Below are 19,893 nucleotides of genomic sequence, written 5' to 3'. Positions count from 1 at the left end.
AGATGACCTCTGCACACACAATGGGGGAGTATGTGTCAGCTGACATAGGCCGGGTTCCTCTCATGAACACAGCCCCCTCCCCTCATACAATGCCCCTCCAGCTTTATTAGGTCTGTATTTCACCGTCACATTTGTTTTCTATTTTTCAGCACAAAAAGATAAACACAAATCTCTCCATATAAGGAAACCGGAAGCGCCGCCATCTTGCTACTCCCAGACGCTCCCTCAGCCTGCCTTGTGACTGACGCGCCGCCATCTTGCCACACCCTCTCTCCTGGGGTCACGTCAGGTCATTGTCCAACCAGCCTTTCCATCTTACTACACCCGGCCGGCCGCCCCCTCTGACTGCTTTCCCGAACACCCTCTGCCTCTCCGGCCTTCGCAGCCGCCGGTTCGCCGTCCCCGGCCTCTCCGTCCGCTTGGTGGCTGGAGGCAACGCCCCCTCCTCCTCCCGGGAGGCTGAGCATCGTCTGGGGGTGTAGCAAGATGGCGGCTCTTCCGCTTCCGAAGTAATCTGGGGCCGAGGGGGGCGGTGGGAGAGTTGGTGGTTGCGGGCTGGCCGCGGGAGATCCCCCGGAGAAGGGAGTCGGCGGTGTCTAAACGTTGTGAGGCCTGGCTGGGCAATGGCCTGACCCCTGGAGGGGAGCGGGGAGACCGGGACTCTGGACGGTGCGGCTGGAGGGACAGACGGGCCTGGCCGGGATGGGAGACAGCCGGGGTGAGTGTGAGCTTTGTTGTCAACGGGACTACAACACCCAGCATGGCGCCTCGTTGTCCTGTGTGTGTGGAGGAGCCCCCTATAGGTGGAAATATCGGGGTACACGCTGTCTATAGGTGGCTACATGGGTTAAAGAGTGCCTGTAGGTGGATTTGGGGGGGGGGGTACATGGTGCCTATAGGTGGATTTGGGGGGGGGGGGGACATGGTGCCTATAGGTGGATTTGGGGGGGTACGTGGCGCCTATAGGTGGATATGGGGGGGTGTATGTGGTGCCTATGGGTGGATTTGGGGGGGGGGTACGTGGTGCCTATGGGTGGATTTGGGGGGGGACGTGGTGCCTATGGGTGGATTTGGGGGGGTACGTGGTGCCTATGGGTGGATTTGGGGGGGTACGTGGTGCCATGGGTGGATTTGGGGGGGTACGTGGTGCCTATGGGTGGATTTGGGGGGGTACGTGGTGCCATGGGTGGATTTGGGGGGGTACGTGGCGCCTATGGGTGGATTTGGGGGGGTACGTGGCGCCTATGGGTTAATTGGGGGGGTACGTGGCGCCATGGGTGGATTTGGGGGGGTACGTGGTGCCATGGGTGGATTTGGGGGGGTACGTGGTGCCATGGGTGGATTTGGGGGGGTACGTGGCGCCTATGGGTGGATTTGGGGGGGTACGTGGCGCCTATGGGTTGATTGGGGGGGGGGGATGTGGCACCATAGGTGGATTTGGGGGGGGGGGACGTGGCGCCTATGGGTGGATTTGGGGGGGTACGTGGCACCATAGGTGGATTTGGGGGGATACGTGGCGCCTATGGGTGGATTTGGGGGGGGATACGTGGCGCCTATGGGTGGATTGGGGGGGGCGGGACGTGGCGCCTATGGGTGGATTTGGGGGGGGGGGGCGTGGCGCCTATGGGTGGATTTGGGGGGGGGACGTGGCGCCTATGGGTGGATTTGGGGGGGTACGTGGCACCATAGGTGGATTTGGGGGGATACGTGGCGCCTATGGGTGGATTTGGGGGGGTACGTTGCGCCATAGGTGGATTTGGGGGGTTGTGTGGCGCTTAAAGGTGGATATATGTGGGTAAGGAGTTCCCAGAGGTGGGTATTTGGGGGCAAGCAGTGCCTATAGATGGATATTTAGGGGCACGCTGTGCATAGAGACTTGATTCCTGGGGGACACACGGTGCCTATATATGGATTTGTTGGGGGCAAGGAATAACCAGAGATGGATATCCCGGGGGGTACATGGTACCTATAGATCTCTCTGTGTATACAGTATTTCACAAAAGTAAGTACACCCCTCACATTTTTGTAACTATTTTCTTCTATCTTTTCATGTGACAACACTGAAGAAATGACACTTTGCTACAATGTTGTGTAGTGAGTGTACAGCTTGTATAACGGTGTATATTTTCTGTCCCCTCAAAATAACTCAACACACAGCCATTAATGTCTAAACCGCTGGTAACAAAAGTGAGGACACCCCCTAAGTGAAAATATCCAAACATTTTCCCTCTCCGGTGTCATGTGACTCGTTAGTGTTACAAGGTCTCAGGTGTGAATGGGGAGCAGGTGTGTTAAATTTGGTGTTATCGCTCTCTCTTACTGGTCACTGGAAGTTCCACATGACATCTCATGGCAAAGAACTCTCTGAGGGTCTGAAAAAAATAAATAATTGTTGCTCTACATAAAGATGGCCTAGGCCAGGGATATGCAATTAGCGGACCTCCAGCTGTTGCCAAGTCCCATGAGGCATAGCGAGACTCTGACAGCATCAAGCATGACACGCAGAGGCATGATGGGACTTGTCAACAGCTGGAGGTCCGCTAATTGCATATGCCTGGCCTAGGCTATAAGAAGATTGCCCTAGACCCTGAAACTGAGCCGCAGCACGGTGGCCAAGACCATACAGCGGTATAACAAGACGGGTTCCACTTAGAACAGGCCTCACCATGGTCCACCAAAGAAGTTGAGTGCACGTGCTCAGCGTCATATCCTGAGGTTGTCTTTGGGAAATAGACGTATGAGTGCTGCCAGCATTGCTGCAGAGGTTGAAGGGGTGGGGGGTCAGCCTGTCAGTGCTTAGACTATACGCTGCACACTGCATCAAATTGGTCTGCATGGCTGTCATCCCAGAAGGAAGCCTCTTCTAAAGATGATGCACAAGAAAGTCCACAACAGTTTGCTGAAGACAAGCAGACTAAGGACATGGATTACTGGAACCACATCCTGTGTCTGATGAGACCAAGATAAACTTATTTGGTGTCAGGTGTGTGTGGCGGCATCCAGGTGAGGAGGACAAAGACAAGTGTGTCTTGTCTCCAGTCAGGCATGGTGGTGTCAGGGTCTGGGACTACATGGGTGCTGCCGGCACTGGGGAACTACAGGTCATCGAGGGAACCATGAATATCAACATGTACTGTGACATACTGAAGCAGAGCATGATCCCCTCCCTTCGGAGACTGGGCCGCAGGGCAGTATTCCAACATGATAACGACCCCAAACACACCTCCAAGGTGACCACTGCCTTGCTAAAGAAGCTGAGGGTAAAGGTGATGGACTGGCCAAGCATGTCTCCAGACCTAAACCCTATTGATCATCTGTGGGGCATCCTCAAACGGAAGGTGAAGGAGTGCAAGGTCTCTAACATCTACCAGCTCTGTGATGTCCTCATGGAGGAGGGGAAGAGACTCCAGTGACAACCTGTGAAGCTCTGGTGAACTCCATGCCCAAGAGGGTTAAGTCAGTGCTGGAAAATAATAGTGGCCACACAAAATGTTGACAATTTGGCCCGGATTCTCAGAGGACTTACGACGGCGCAGCGCCATGTACGCCGTCGTAAGTCCTAATCCGAGCCGTCGTATCTATGCGCCTGATTCTTAGAATCAGATAAGCATTAGATCCGACAGGCGTAAGGCTCTTACGCTGTCGGATCTTAAACGCATTTTTTTTGGCCGCTAGGTGTCGCCGACGTCGTTTTCCCCGTCGGGTATGCAAATTAGCTAGATGCGCGAATTCCCGAACGTACGCGCGGCCGACGCAGTGAAGTTACGACCTTTACGTTAGGCTTGTCCCGGCGTAAAGTTGCCCCTGGGTATATGAGGCCCAGCCAATGGTAAGTATGGCCGTCGTTCCCGCGTCGAAATTTGAAAATTTACGTCGTTTGCGTAAGTCGTCCGTGAATGGGGCTGGACACCTTTTTACGTTCACGTGGAAACCAATGACGTCCTTGTGACGTCATTTAGCGCAATGCATGTCGGGAAATTTTAGGGACGGCGCATTTGCATTACGTTCGGCGCGGAAACGCACTTAATTTAAATGCTATACGCCCCCTACCCGGCTAATTTGAATTAGGCAGGCTTGCGCCGGGTGATTTACGATACGCCGCCGCAACTTTACAGGCAATTGTTTTGTGAATAAAGCACTTGCCTGTAAAACTTGCGGTGGCGTTGCCTAAATGACATACGTTACGCTGCCGCAGAGATACGCCGGATCTACCAGAATCTGACCCTTGGGGTCCAATTTGGACATTTTCACTTAGGGGTGTACTCACTTTTGTTGCCAGCGGTTTAGACATTAATGGCTGTGTGTTGAGTTATTTTGAGGGGACAGCAAATTTACACCATTATACAAGCTGTACACTCACTACACAACATTGTAGCAAAGTGTCATTTCTTCAGTGTTGTCACATGAAAATAGTTACAAAAATGTGGGGGGTGTACTCGTGTGTGAGATACTGTAGTTGTGTATTATACTGAATCCTCCTCCGTAATTAGTCGTAATAAAACAATGTATCAAAATAAACGTGACTGTACATATATAAATCCCACCACACTATGATTTATTTATAAATATGGATGACGTCTTCTATCACCGGGTGGTCCTGGGGGCTCAGCACTTCTACCAACAAATATATGGGGAGCCTACAGATATATGGGGGTATACAGGGGGTGCCAACCGACAGATATATGGGGTATACAGTGCCTATACAGGGGGTGCCTACAGATATATAGGGGTATACAGTGCCTATACAGGGGGTGCCCACAGACAGATATATGGGGGTATACAGTGCCTATACAGGGGGTTCCTACAGACAGATATATGGGGGTATACAGTGCCTATACAGGGGGTTCCTACAGACAGATATATGGGGGTATACAGTGCCTATACAGGGGGTGCCTACAGATATATGGGGGTATACAGTGCCTATACAGGGGGTGCCCACAGACAGATATATGGGGTATACAGTGCCTGTACAGGGGGTGCCTACAGACAGATATATGGGGTATACAGTGCCTGTACAGGGGGTGCCTACAGACAGATATATGGGGTATACAGTGCCTATACAGGGGGTGCCTACAGATATATAGGGGTATACAGTGCCTATACAGGGGGTGCCCACAGACAGATATATGGGGGTATACAGTGCCTATACAGGGGGTTCCTACAGACAGATATATGGGGGTATACAGTGCCTATACAGGGGGTTCCTACAGACAGATATATGGGGGTATACAGTGCCTATACAGGGGGTGCCTACAGATATATGGGGGTATACAGTGCCTATACAGGGGGTGCCCACAGACAGATATATGGGGTATACAGTGCCTGTACAGGGGGTGCCTACAGACAGATATATGGGGTATACAGTGCCTATACAGGGGGTGCCTACATATATATATGGGGGTATACAGTGCCTATACAGGGGGTGCCTACAGACAGATATATGGGGTATACAGTGCCTGTACAGGGGGTGCCTACAGACAGATATATGGGGTATACAGTGTCTATACAGGGGGTGCCTACAGACACATATATGGGGTATACAGTGCCTATACAGGGGGTGCCTACAGACAGATATATGGGGTATACAGTGCCTATGTAGGGGGTGCCTACAGATATATGGGGTATACAGTGCCTATACAGGGGGTGCCTACATATATATATGGGGTATACAGTGCCTATACAGGGGGTGCCTGTAGACCGATATATGGGGGTGCCTGTAGACCGATATATGGGGGTGCCTGTAGACCGATATATGGGGGTGCCTGTAGACCGATATATGGGGGTGCCTGTAGACCGATATATGGGGGTGCCTGTAGACCGATATATGGGGGTGCCTGTAGACCGATATATGGGGGTGCCTGTAGACCGATATATGGGGGTGCCTGTAGACCGATATATGGGGGTGCCTGTAGACAGATATATGGGGGTATACAGTGCCTATACATGGGGTGCCTGTGGACAGACATATGGGGAAGGGGGGTACACAGTGCCTATAGCTCAGGCTGTCTATAGTTTTGGATGACGTCTTCTATCATCACTGGGTGATTCTGGGGGCTCTGCTCCTCTACCAACCAATCCATGCCCATAGAAGTGTTGATGTACTCTGCTAGTTTTGGTGTATTTTCTAAGGGATTGCGCATTAATGGCTTTTGTAATCCGGTCAGGTAAACGTTCCTGAGGTCAGCAATGGTGGTGGCCGCCATTGCTGACCCCCTTCTGAAAGTTGCTTGTTGCCTGGCTAACGCGCTGAGCCTTTGGATTTGATTTTGTTTTTAATCTTAAAGACGTCAATAATACTCGCCTCCTTTCCAACGTCCAGAAGGGTCCTCTCTGGCGTCTTCCAGGTCGTCACTGTTTGATCTGCCTTTGCGGAATGATACATCTTTTGCGCATGCTTGGGAGTTAATGCAGCTGATTGGGCGCTGATTTGGCGTCGGTGACGGCTTTCTTCTGGGTTCAGTCGGAACCGAAGTATGGACTAGACCTGTCCTCGGCCTGACAAGTAGGAGGTCCTTACTTGTTCTGAGTATTGAAATCAGACGGTCAACCTAGCGGGCAGATAACTAGTACTATCAGAATGAGACCTCATGCGCAAGTTTATTTAGACTGGGGGAGGGGGTTTAAAGGGTTACTATAGGAAAATATCATTTTTTCTTTAAAATAACAAAGATGTCATACTTGCCCCGATCCACGTCTGCTGGGGTCCCTCGGCGGCTGTCTCTGGTCCTCCCCACAAGAACTCGCCACAGTCATGTGAGAGCTCGCATGGTGGTGAGTCCTTTCGAGCGCGCTCCCGTGATACAGCGAGCGGCCATAGCCGCTCACTTTATTACTCGGCCCCGCCGCGTCACTGGATGTGATTGACAGCAGCGCCAGACAATGGCTGGGCTGCTCTCAATCCATCCGCATTAAGGTGACAATTTTTTTTTCTTTACAGCTCCTTTAAGCCCATTAAGACCGGGGGGAGGGGGTTTAAGCTCATTTAGACTGGGAAGGACGTGTGTGTTTAAGCTCATTTTAGAACTGGGGGGGGGGGGGGGGTTTTAAGCTCATTTAGACCGGGGGGGGGGTTTAAGCTCATTTAGACCGGGGGGGTTTAAGCCCATTAAGACTGGGAGGGGGGGGGGGGGTGTTGAAGCTCATTTAGACTGGGATGAGTGTGTTTAAGCCCATTTAGACCGGGGGGGGCGGGGTTTAAGCCCATTTAGACCGGGGGGGGGGTTTAAACTCATTTAGACTGGGAGGGGGGGGTGTGTTTAAGCTAATTTTAGAACGGGGGGAAGGTGTTTAAGCCCATTTAGACCGGGGGGGTTTAAGCTCATTTAGACCGGGGGGGTTTAAGCTCATTTAGACCGGGGGGGTTTAAGCCCATTTAGACCGGGGGGGTTTAAGCCCATTAAGACTGGGAGGGGGGGGGGGGGTTGAAGCTCATTTAGACTGGGGTGAGTGTGTTTAAGCCCATTTAGACTGGGGTGAGTGTGTTTAAGCCCATTTAGACCGGGGGGGGCGGGGTTTAAGCCCATTTAGACTGGGGTGAGTGTGTTTAAGCCCATTTAGACCGGGGGGAGGGGGTTTAAACTCATTTAGACTGGGAGGGGGGGGGGGGGTGTTTAAGCTAATTTTAGAACGGGGGTGGTGTTTAAGCTCATTTTAGACCGGGGGGAAGGTGTTTAAGCCCATTTAGACCAGGGGGAAGGTGTTTAAGCCCATTTAGACCGGGGGAGGGGGTTTAAACTCATTTAGACTGGGAGGGGGGGGTGTGTTTAAGCTAATTTTAGAACGGGGGTGGTGTTTAAGCTAATTTTAGACCGGGGGGAAGGTGTTTAAGCCCATTTAGACCAGGGGGAAGGTGTTTAAGCCCATTTAGACCGGGGGGAGGGGGTTTAAGCTCATTTAGACTGGGGGGGGGGGGGAGGGGGTTTAAGCTCATTTAGACGGGGGGAGGGGGTTTAAGCTCATTTAGACGGGGGGAGGGGGTTTAAGCCCATTTAGACTGGGGGGGTGGGGGTTGAAGCTCATTTAGACTGGGGGGGGGGTGGGGGTTTAAGCTCATTTAGTATAAAGTTGAGTTGCACTAAAGGAGACGGAGTGCCTGAGGCTTAAGATGGTGCAATGGCAGCCTCTAGGACCGTTCCTCACTTCCGCAATGTGTTACTGCAAAGTGTCTGTTTTGGCCGGTAGCACCTTGCACTTTTACCACTTAACCTGCAGAAAGGTTTACCCCTCCCCTTTCATGACCAGATCATTTTTTTTGCGATACGGGACTGCATTACCTTAACTGACAACTGCATGTTTTTGCGACACTCTACCCAAATAAAATGTCATTTGTTTCTCGCACATTGTTCAATCCTTCATCCAAAAATGGGAAAGAGTATGACATAACTGCACACCTAATAAGATCCACTGTGAAACATGGTGGTGGCAGCATCATGTGGTGGGGATGCTTTTCTTCAGCAGGGACAGGGAAGCTGGTCAGAGTTGATGGGTGGAGCCAAATACAGGGCAATCTTAGAAGAAAACTTGTTAGTGTCTGCAAAATACATGAGACTGGGGGGGGGGGTTCACCTTCCAGCAGCACAACGACCCTAAACATACATATAAACAAAAATGTCTTGCGAGCTACCACTAAAATATTATTCTGAGTGCTGTACTCAATATTTAGCTGCTGCCACCGATTACTTCCCGTATGTTCGCGCTTGATCAAATTTATAAATTATGGCGCGATATACTTATGGTGACAAAATCATATAACTACCAAAATACCAAAATAAACGGATATATGGTAAATGGCTCTGTGCATGCAACACAATGGTTAATACGTGAAACCATAATCCATATTGAATCTTGAACCACTTAAGGACCGGACCAATATGCTGCTAAATGACCCAAAGGGTTTTTACAATTCGGCACTGCGTTGCTTTAACAGACAATTGCGCGGTCGTGCGACGTGGCTCCCAAACAAAATTGGCATCCTTTTCCCCCCACAAATAGAGCTTTCTTTTGGTGGTATTTGATCACCTCTGCGGTTTTTATTTTTTGCGCTATAAACAAAAATAGAGCGACAATTTTGAAAAAAATGCAATATTTTTTACTTTTTGCTATAATAAATATCCCCCAAAACATATATAAAAAAAATTTTCCCTCAGTTTAGGCCGATACGTATTCTTCTACCTATTTTTGGTAAAAAAAATCGCAATAAGAGTTTATCGGTTGGTTTGCGCAAAATTTATAGCGTTTACAAAATAGGGGATAGTTTTATTGCATTTTTATTATATATATTTTTTTTTACTACTAATGACGTCGATCAGCGTTTTTTTTTTTGTGACTGCGACATTATGGAGGACACTTCGGACAATTTTGACATATTTTTGGGACAATTGTCATTTTCACAGCATTGTTTATTTTGAAAATGACAGTTGCAGTTTGGGAGTTAACCACAGGGGGCGCTGTAGGAGTTAGTGTTCACCTAGTGTGTGTTTACAACTGTAGGGGGGTGTGGCTGTAGGTCTGACGTCATCGATCGAGTCTCCCTAATAAAAGGGATCACTCGATCGATGCAGCCACCACAGTGAAGCACGGGGAAGCCGTGTTTACACATGGCTCTCCCCATTCTTCAGCTCCGGGGAGCGATCGCGACGGAGCGGCTATAAACGAATAGCCGCGCCGTCGTCCCGGATCGCTCCCCAAGGGAATCCGACCGCCGCATGTAGCGGGGGGGGGGGATCCCGATCGGACCCCCGACCCGCGGAAAGGCAGGGACTTACAGGTACGCGCCATTCTGTCGACGTAAATCTACATGCAGTGGTCGGGAAGCGGTTAAAGTCCATGTGAATAAATATAAAAGGTCTGAATCTTGTAATGGTGCTCCAAAAATATCCATGTGTGAATCTGCCCACCTCAGGGCTCGTCTGGTCTAATCACGCAAACGAACCACCTCTGGGTTGTGTGAAGATAGAACTGCGGGATCCTGAGCTGTCCAGTAGCATTGTTTCCACACATATAAAAGATAAGGTCTAAATGGCGCGATACATTTTTTAAATCCTAATTTATTCAACAAAGACTTCCAAGGTACTCGCATGATACAGGTGCTTGAGCGCACCACTCTATAACGAAAAGAAAAATCACTGAGATCGTATGTCCCTCCGCTGTAGAACAGACCAGCTGCCTCCTATACCACCCTGTCCCCTCCCCAACGTGTGTCGACACAGATATGACGTGTCTTCCTCAGGGGGAATCTGACACTAAGTGACACTTTTTGGGGACCAGTGACACCAATACAATGATTAGTACTAAAAAAAAATGATCACCAGCTGCTCAATTTGCTGTTACAAGCAGTGGGAGGAGACACAAGCGACCAGCTTGACGCGTCTGCAGGCTGGCTGGACCGCTAGATAAAGCAGGGATTGGCTGTTCCTAAAAGGAAACCGGAAGCAGTGAAATGACCTCACTTCTGGTTTACTTGGAAATCATCTTCACCATTTTTTAAAAATTTAAAGCATTCACTAACGTCGATCTTGGGCAGTGTTGCCAACCCACCATATTGAAATTTACTGGCGCAGCCACGTTTTTACTGGCATTTCTCAAAAGTTACTAAATTACATTTTTAGGTGCAAATTTCAGTATTTAGGCTACAAACAAGTACGCTAGGCAAATAACGATGTGATTTAAGGTAGATGTATTCCTGTACCGAAATCCCGCGTTTTTTTGGCACATAGGAGCGCACAGACTCCTGGGAAATGATGACACTACATTCCCAGGAGTCTGCGCGGCGTAGGCTAGAGAGGAGAACTACCGCGGTGCAGGAAGTAGGCAGATTAGGAATTCTACCTAGCAACACCGCTTTTAAGGCATGTAAAAAAAAAAAGTAATTTTTTTTTACTTGGTTAATGACATTTTTTACAGCTTGTGATGTATAGTTTGATTTGAGGGTGGATCTTTGCTTTAAGGCTGCATTCACACCTGAGCGTTTTGTCGCCTGAAGCGCAACGCTCAAATACGCTAGAGGGGGAAAAAATACATTATTCCCTATGGAGATGGTTCACATCTCCACGCCAGTACGCCTGAAGCTCAAACAAGTTCCGGACCCTTTTTTGTATCAGGTGGTTTGGTCGTTTTTGAGCGTATCGGGCGGTTTGGTCGTTTTTGAGCGTTTCCATTTCCCATAGAAAGTAATGGAAACGCTTGATTCAAGCGACTAGCGCGACAACGAGAGTTTGCTACGGGAGTTTCGTCGCTTAAGGCTCCATTCACACCTAGGCGTTTTTACGCCCGACGCTATTGCAGCCTGCAATACGCTGGAGGGGTGATTTAACATTGTCGGCCAAGGAGATGGTTCACATCTCCACGCCAAAGGCCGAAACGCCGTACGCCTGAAGCTCAAAACAAGTCCCGGACCTTTTTTTCAGGCGGCGTTCGGCATAGCCGACAATGTTTCAATCACCCCTCCGGCGTATTGTAGGCTAAAAACGACGCGTTTTGTCGCGGCAAATCGCGGTACAATACGCCGCGTTCAGGTGTGAATGCAGCCTTAATCAATAGAACTTTTCACCCAGGCAGAAGATTAAAAAAAATCTACCAACTTAGCAACAAGTGATGAAAAGATGATCATTTTTCCTATTGGCTAAAATAAAAAACGTCGAACGACGCTGTATGCAAACGCGCAAATAAGCATGAATACGCGCAACAAAACGCCAGAAAAAACGACCGACGCTCAGGTGTTAATGCAGCCTAAATGTCAGTCTAGTCATGGGCACAGTGAGGCATGGGCACAGTGAGGCATGCACATGGACACAGTGAGGCATGGGCACAGTGAGGCATGCACATGGACACAGTGAGGCATGGGCACAGTGAGGCATGCACATGGACACAGTGAGGCATGGGCACAGTGAGGCATGCACATGGGCACAGTGAGGCATGCAGATGGGCACAGTGAGGCATGGGCACAGTGAGGCATGCAGATGGGCACAGTGAGGCATGCAGATGGGCACAGTGAGGCATGCAGATGGGCACAGTGAGGCATGCAGATGGACACCCTAGGCTTATAGTCGAGTCAATAAGTTTTCCCATTTTTTTTTTTTTGTGGTAAAATTAGGTGCCTCGGCTTATACTCGAGTATATACGGTACATTCCCCATGGATGCTGAACTTGGTGATTGGCATTGCAGATTGAGATTTCTGGTTTGCAGAGTGACGGGTGGCCACTTTTATTGTGGGGAATATAATTGGGGCATTCAGCCACCTGTGTCGTATTCCATGTAACTTGGGGAAGTGCTGGCATGAATCCAGGAGAGAGATCAGGGAGTCGTACATGTGACAGATTCCACAAGCCAGGTAACCATTGTGCCTCCGGATGCCTCGTGCCTAATAATGGGGTTGGCATGGAAAATGTCAAATTATGAACATTGGGTGCTTGTGTACTTTGATCTGGTCTGTAATGAGCCATTAGGTAGCCAGGCAACGTGTCTCCATAGAGGAGAACCGAGGACATGCCGGAGAAAAATGAAAGGAAATGTTCTTGTTGACGTTCTTGTACATATAGAACATTACAGGGCTGCGGGGGAAGTGCAAATTCATAGACTGACTCCCCGCCGAGCTGGATCTGCACGGAAACAGACTAATCCCGGTGGGTGTCTGAATGTAAAGGGATGTGTCCGTTTAACCACTTAAGCCCCGGACCGTATTGCTGGTCAAAGACCAGAGCACTTTTTCGCGATTCGGCACTGCGTCGCTTTAACTGAGAATTGCGCGGTCGTGCGACGTGGCTCCCAAACAAAATTGGCGTTCTTTTTTCCCCACAAATAGAGCTTTCTTTTGGTGGTATTTGATCACCTTTGCGGTATTTCGTTTTTGTGCTATAAACAAAAATAGAGCGTCAATTTTGAAAAAAAAATTATATTTTTTACTTTTTACCATAATAAATATCCCCCAAAAATATATATAAAAAAAACAATTTTTTTCCTCAGTTTAGGCCGATACGTTTTCTTCTAAATATGTTTCGTAAAAAAAAATCGCAATAAGCGTTTGATTGGTTTGCGCAAAAGTTATTGCGTTTACAAAATAGGGGGTAGTTTTATGGCTTTTTTTTTTTTTTTTTACTAGTAATGGCGGCGATCAACTATATATTTTTTTTTCCTTCGGTACTGCGACAATACAGCGGACACTTTTGACACATTTTTGGGACCATTGGCATTTTTATAGCGATCAGTGCTATAAAAATGCATTGATTTCTATAAAAATGCTACTGGCAGTGAAGGGGTTAACACTAGTGGGCGGGGAAGGGGTTAAGTATGTTCCCTGGGTGTGTTCTAACTGTAGGGGGGGGGGTGGCCTCACTAGAGGAAATGACTGATCGCTGTTCATACATTGTATGAACAGAACATCAGCATTTCTCCCCTGACAGGACCGGGAGCTGTGTGTTTACACACACAGCTTCCGGTCCTCACTCTGTAACGAGGTGATCGCGACCGCCGGGCACGTGCGCGCGAGTCAGGAGCGAGCTCCTAGTGGCCGCTTCGAGAACCGACGTAGAGCTACAGGCTCTCGCGCAGGAGAGCCAACCCGGCGGCTGGTCGGCATCTAGTTAAGTCCGTTTCCACTCTTTCCATTCATGTCTGCAGAATCGGACCTTGCCACACAATCTATACACTTGGTCTGATGAACCTGAGTGTCACACATAGGGATAAATTGCAGTCAGATCCCTCTAAGACCCCTTTCACACGAAGGCGTTTTCAGGCGCTAAAGGGCTAAAAAATAGCGCCTGAAAAACGCCTCCTCTGCCACCCCATTGTGCTTTCACAGAACGCAGGCGCTGCGCTGGCAGGACGTAAAAAAAAAAAAAGCCTTCAAGCAGTATCTTTGGGGCGGTGGAGGAGCGGTGTATACTCCTCCACTGCCCCTGCCCATTGACATGAATGGGCACCACTGCCGAAGCGCTTCAGCAGCGGTGCTACACAGGCGCTATTAACCCCTTTCCTCCGTCGCTAATGGGGGTTAAAGGAGTTTTCCACTTTTTTTTTAAGTTTATTAAAAGTCAGCAGCTACAAAAAGTATAGCTGCTGGCTTTTAATAAACAGACACTTACCAGCTCTACGGCTCCAGCGACGCGCCGGCCGGGGCTCCGCTCCTCGCCCCCCCCCCCTTCATTCTTAGTGTGGGCACCCCGGCAGTGACAGCTTTCGGCTTCACGGCCGGGCACCCACTGCGCATGCGCGAGCGGCAGTGCGCATGCGCGCGCCGTCCCCTTCTCCTGAAGCCCCCCCCAAAAAAATTACATGCCAAATGTGGCATGTAAGGGGGCGAGGAGTGGGTTAAGCGGAAGTTCAATTTTTAGGTGGAACTCCGCTTTAAAAGTGCCCTGCCGCCAAAGAGCTCCGCTAAACCTGCACTGTACCGCTAACGCGGCCCAATGTGAAAGGGCTCTAAATCTGTCCATAGGCAATACCAGCTTTCATCAACCAGGGTGCCATCTGAGGTCATCGGGGGTGCCACGGCATCCTGGTTGAGAGGGGCCGGGGATCACACTCCTGCTGTTCGGATGGTCTCTGCTCTGTATAGATACATCACGTCCAGCAGAACTCCGAACTGTACATTGGCACAGCGAGCGCTCCATGTGGAGAGCAGTAATAGGGAAGAGAAGTGGAAGCGGGAGGCGTCTTCCTGAGACCTGACCTGTGCAACCTCCCACTATAGTGCGGTACACACAGTATATCTGGCAGTGTGGATGCAGGTATAGTTCACTAGAACTTGACTGGCCTGCACAGAGTCCTGACTTAAACATGATAGAAAAACTTTGGGATGAATTAGAGTGGAGACTGCGAGCCAGGCCTTTTTTAGTCCAACATCAGTGCCTGGCCTCACAAGTGAGCTTCTGGAAGAATGGTCAAACATTCCCATAGACACTCCTAAACCTTGTGGACAGCCTTCCCAGAAGAGTTGAAGCTGTTATAGCCGCAAAGGACGGAGCCAACTCAATATTGAACCCTCCGGACTAAGACTGGGATGCCATTAAAGTTTGTGTGTGTGTGAAGGCAGGCGTCCCAATACTTTTGGTAAAACAGTGTAGACTACTGGTTTGTGTCATCGCCTGGCCTCTGGATACAGTGAACACTAGGGTTGTCCCGATACCACTTTTTTAGGACCGAGTACAAGTACCGATACTTCTTTTTTTCAAGTAGTCGCCGATACCGAATACCGATACTTTTTTTAATGTGTCCCCAAATGCAGCCATGTCCCTCTTGCCATGTCCCCCCACATATGCAGCCATGTCCCCCACATATGCAGCCATGTTCCTCTAGCCATGTCCCTCACATATGCAGCAATGTTCCTCTAGCCATGTCCCTCACATATGCAGCAATGTCCCTCTAGCCATGTCCCTCACATATGCAGCCATGTCCCTCACATATGCAGCAATGTTCCTCTAGCCATGTCCCTCACATATGCAGCAATGTCCCTCTAGCCATGTCCCTTGATGCGGCGGCAGCGGCGGGGGGGGGAAGGGGGGGAAAGTATTCTATTTAGGTATCGGGGGTATTTGCGCGAGTACGAGTACTCCCGCAAATACTCGGTATCGGTCCCGATACCGATACTGGTATCGGTATCTGGACAACCCTAGTGAACACCATTTGCTAATGGATGGGTCAGCCAGGGTCCCTCATTGCTTCGTTGGAGAGTGATAATGGTAGAAGGTTCACCCAGAAGTCATATGTTTTTTTTATGTAGAAGTTGAATTTTCAGGACTTTGTTTTCTGAAGAAGGGCTGTGATTGGGGGGGGAGCTGCGCAGTATTACCAAATGCCGGGACCCCCAACTGCTTGGCTGCACCGATTATAGTTGTGCATGGATTCTGAGCAGAACAGCCCGGCCAATCAGCAGCGGATATGCAAGGGGTGGGGTGTGTTCTGGATCTCCACTTTCTTCAACTTTCCTATTTTTGGGACGGAAGCCTTGGAACGTGCGGTTCAATTACTTGGTGACAAATTTCTTATGTGCTCTACGGGGGGGCTGGGGGGGTGATGATACTGCGTGTGAGATTGAAGCACCCAAATACAATTCAAGTTCAGCTGCTAAAACTCTCAATATTATTTTTTTTTTTTAAGAATCTTCAGTCCCTCCCCCCAAAAAAATCTCACACACATACTGAACCATTTTCCTACCGGGCACTTTTACCCCCTTCCTGCCCAGGCCAATTTTAAGCTTTCAGCGCTGTCACACTTGCGCGTTCGTGCAACACTGTACTTAGAATAGAACTTTTTTTTTTTTGGTGGTATTTTACCACTTCAGTCCCGGAATAATTTACCCCCTTCCTGACCAGAGCACATTTTGTGATTCGGCACTGCGTCACTTTAACAGGTTGCCGACCACCCGCCGTCATTTTACGGCGGCAGGTCGGCTCCTCTGTGATTTAACATGCACCTCTATGGAGATGGTTCACATCTCCACGCCGAACGCTGTACGCCTGCCGCCTGAAAAAAAGTCCCGGACCTTTTTTTCAGGCGGATTTCGGGATAGGAGATGTGAACCATCTCAATAGAGGGGGTGAAGGCTGCATTCACAATCGCGGCGTTTTGTCGCCGCAAATCGCGGTACAAAACGCCGCTATTTGTCACCGCAATTCGCAGGACAAAACGCCGCGATTTTGTACGCCGAGGTGTGAATGCAGCCGACGTTTTTGTACTTCGGCGTTTCTTATTTTAGCCAATAGGAAAAACTATCATCTTTTCATCACTTGTTGCTATGTTGGTAGATTTTTTTAATCTTCTGCATGGGCGACAAGTTCTATTGATTAAAGCGACGTAACGCCTGTAGCAAACGCCTGTTGTCGCGCAAGTCGCTTGAATCGAGCGTTTCCATTACTTTCTATGGGAAATGGAAACGCTCAAATACGCCCAAACCGCCCGATACGCGCGACGAAAAAGGGTCCGGGACTTATTTGAGCTTCAGGCGATCGTCGTTTCAGCGTTCGGTGTTGAGATGTGAACAGTCTCCATAGAGACTAATGTAATTTCGACCCTCCGGCGTATTGTAGCGTCGCGCTTCAGGCGTTAAAACGCCTAGGTGTGAATGGAGCCACAGAGCGGGGATCGGGAGCTGTGTGTGTAAACACACAGCTCCCGGTCCTGTCAGGGGGAGAAATGCTGATCTTCTGTTCATACAATGTATGAACAGCGATCAGTGATTTCCCCTAGTGAGGCCACCCCCACTACAGTTAGAACACACCCAGGGAACATACTTAACCCCTTCCCCGCCCCCTAGTGTTAACCCCTTCACTGCCAGTGGCATTTTTATAGTAATCCAATGCATTTTTATAGCACTGATCGCTATAAAAATGCCAATGGTCCCAAAAATGTGTCAAAAGTGTCCACCATAATGTCGCAGTACCGAAAGAAAATTGCTGATCACCGCAATTACTAGTAAAAAAAAATATTAATAAAAATGCCCCCTATTTTGTAAACGCTATAACTTTTGCGCAAACCAATCAATAAACGCTTATTGCGATTTTTTTTAAATTTTTATTTTTTATTTTTATGAAAAATATGTAGAATACGTATCGGCCTAAACTGAGGATTTTTTTTTTATATATATTTTTGGGGGATATTTATTATAGCAAAAAGTAAAAAATATTTTTTTTCAAAATTGACGCTCTATTTTTGTTTATAGCGCAAAAACTAAAAACCGCAGAGGTGATCAAATACCACCAAAAGAAAGCTCTATTTGTGGGGGAATAAGGACGCCAATTTTGTTTGGGAGCCACGTCACAATTGTCAGTTAAAGCGACGCAGTGCCGAATCGCAAAAAGTGCTCTGGTCTTTGACCAGCAATATGGTCCGGGGCTTAAGTGGTTAACTGACAGTTGCGCGGTCGTGCGACAAAATTTACGTCCTTTTTTTTTTCTCCACAAATAGAGCTTTCGCTTGGTGGTAGTTGATAACCCCTGCGGTTTTAAAATTGTGCGCTATAAACAAGAGCGACAATTTTGAAAACAATTTTTTTTTTACTTTTTTGATTTAAAGTGGAGGTTCACCCTCAAAAAAATTCTGACATCACACGGAGTCGAGCCATCCTACCGACAGAATGCCGGTGTTTTTTTTTTTTTTTTCAGCAGATGCATCGTTATCACGATTTTCACCCCCTGGCAATCCCGCGGGAGTGGGCGTTCCCAAGCACTGCCTGTGATTGACAGGCTTCCGAACGACGCATACTGCGCGTCACAGGTTGCCGAAATAACCCGAACGTCGGTGCGGCTCTATACGGCGCCTGCGCACCGACGTTTGGGTTCTGTCGGCAACCTGTGACGCGCAGTATGCGTCGTTCGGAAGCCTGTCAATCACAGGCAGTGCTTGGGAACGCCCACTCCCGTGGGATTGCCAGGGGGTGAAAATCGTGATAACGATGTATCTGCTGAGAAAAAAAAAAAAACACCGGCATTCTGTCGGTAGGATGGCTCGACTCCGTGTGATGTCAGAATTTTTTTTGAGGGTGAACCTCCACTTTAATAAATAAAATTTAGGGGGCTGGTATACGTAAACATGTGGCTATTAATTTTTTTTTATTGTGTTTAATTACCGTGAATCTGGAGTATTTTGAGATACTTCCTGATCTCCCTCCCGCAGGAGTGGGCATGTCTTTTCTCTTCCCCCAGCGCCCCAATGTCTCCTGGAAGCACAGTGTCATGCATCCCAGGAGACCATTCACAACGCCGACCGTCGTAATCTCGCGGGATTTCACTCGTCACGTGACTCGTCAAGCAGGTCACGTGACGAGCATTCACCGCTTCCCGGAAGTATTTGCTTGTGGGCTTCACAATGCCAACAAGCAAAATGGCAAATTCCGGCAGCGATTTTTATAAGTTTACGTTTTCGGCCAATTCAGACTGCGGATGCTTAGAAACCTCAAACAGGTGAGTACCAAATTGCTAAACAATAAAACAAAACAATCAATGCACTATTAAAAAAAAACAAAAAAAAACGATATACCGTGGAACCTCCGTTTTAAGAGCCAGCAGCTACAAATACTGCAGCTGCTGGCTTTTAACCACTTAAGACCCGGACCTTTATGCAGGTAAAGGACCTGGCCAGTTTTTGCGATTCGGCACTGTGTCGTTTTAACAGATAATTGTCGTACGATGTGGCTCTCAAACAAAATTGACGTCCTTTTTTTCCCCACAAATAGAACTTTCTTTTGGTGGTATTTGATCACCTCTGCGGTTTTTATTTTTTGTGCTATAAACAAAAATAGAGCGACAATTTTGAAAAAAAAAAACAATTTTTTACTTTTTGCTATAATAAATATTCCCCAAAAAGATATATAAAAAAAAAGCTTTTTTTTCCTCCGTTTAGGCCGATACGTATTCTTCTAGCGTTTATCGATTGGTTTGCGCAAAATTTATAGCGTTTACAAAATAGGAGAGATTTTTATAAAAAAAAAATGTTATACTACTAATGGCGGCGATCAGCGTTTTTTTTATTTTTTATTTTTTTTTGTGACTGCGACATTATGGCAGACACTTCGGACAATTTTGACACATTTTTGGGACCATTGTCATTTTCACAGAAAAAAATGCTATAAAATGCACTGTTACTGTGAAAATGACAATTGCAGTTTGGGAGTTAACCCCTACAGCGCCCCCTAGGGGTTATGTGTGACCTCATGTTTTTCTAACTGTAGGGGGGCGGGGCTGGACGTGTGACGTCATTGATCATGTTTCCCTATAAAAGGGAACACACGATCAATGAAGCTGCCACAGTGAAGAATGCGGAAGCCGTGTTTACACACAGCTCTCCCCGTTCTTCAGCTCCGGGGACCGATTGCGGGACTCCGGTGGCGATCGGGTCACTGAGCTTCGGACCGGGTCACGGGGCTGGGCACTTAGAGGACGTACAGGTACGTGCTTGTGCCC

At 48.5% G+C, this 19,893-nt stretch overlaps 1 protein-coding gene across 2 annotated transcripts in view; it reads left to right on the top strand.

The window, feature by feature from the left end:
• The first annotated feature begins 336 nt into the window (after positions 1-336).
• RXRB (retinoid X receptor beta) overlaps positions 337-19,893 on the top strand; it is an 89,732-nt gene continuing 70,175 nt past the window's right edge. The window contains exon 1 of one of the 2 annotated variants that reach the window (XM_040324948.1): positions 337-718. In XM_040324948.1, coding sequence (XP_040180882.1) covers positions 703-718 — 16 coding nt within the window. In that variant the 5' untranslated portion in view covers positions 337-702. The remainder of the gene's footprint in view (positions 719-19,893) is intronic. The other variant, XM_040324949.1, reaches the window with a different exon arrangement.

Source organism: Rana temporaria, chromosome 9 (genome assembly GCF_905171775.1).
Source record: "Rana temporaria chromosome 9, aRanTem1.1, whole genome shotgun sequence".
NCBI classification, from domain to species: domain Eukaryota; kingdom Metazoa; phylum Chordata; class Amphibia; order Anura; family Ranidae; genus Rana; species Rana temporaria.
The sequence above is the reverse complement of the archived record's forward strand: the minus strand, read 5'-3'. Positions and strand labels throughout refer to the sequence as shown.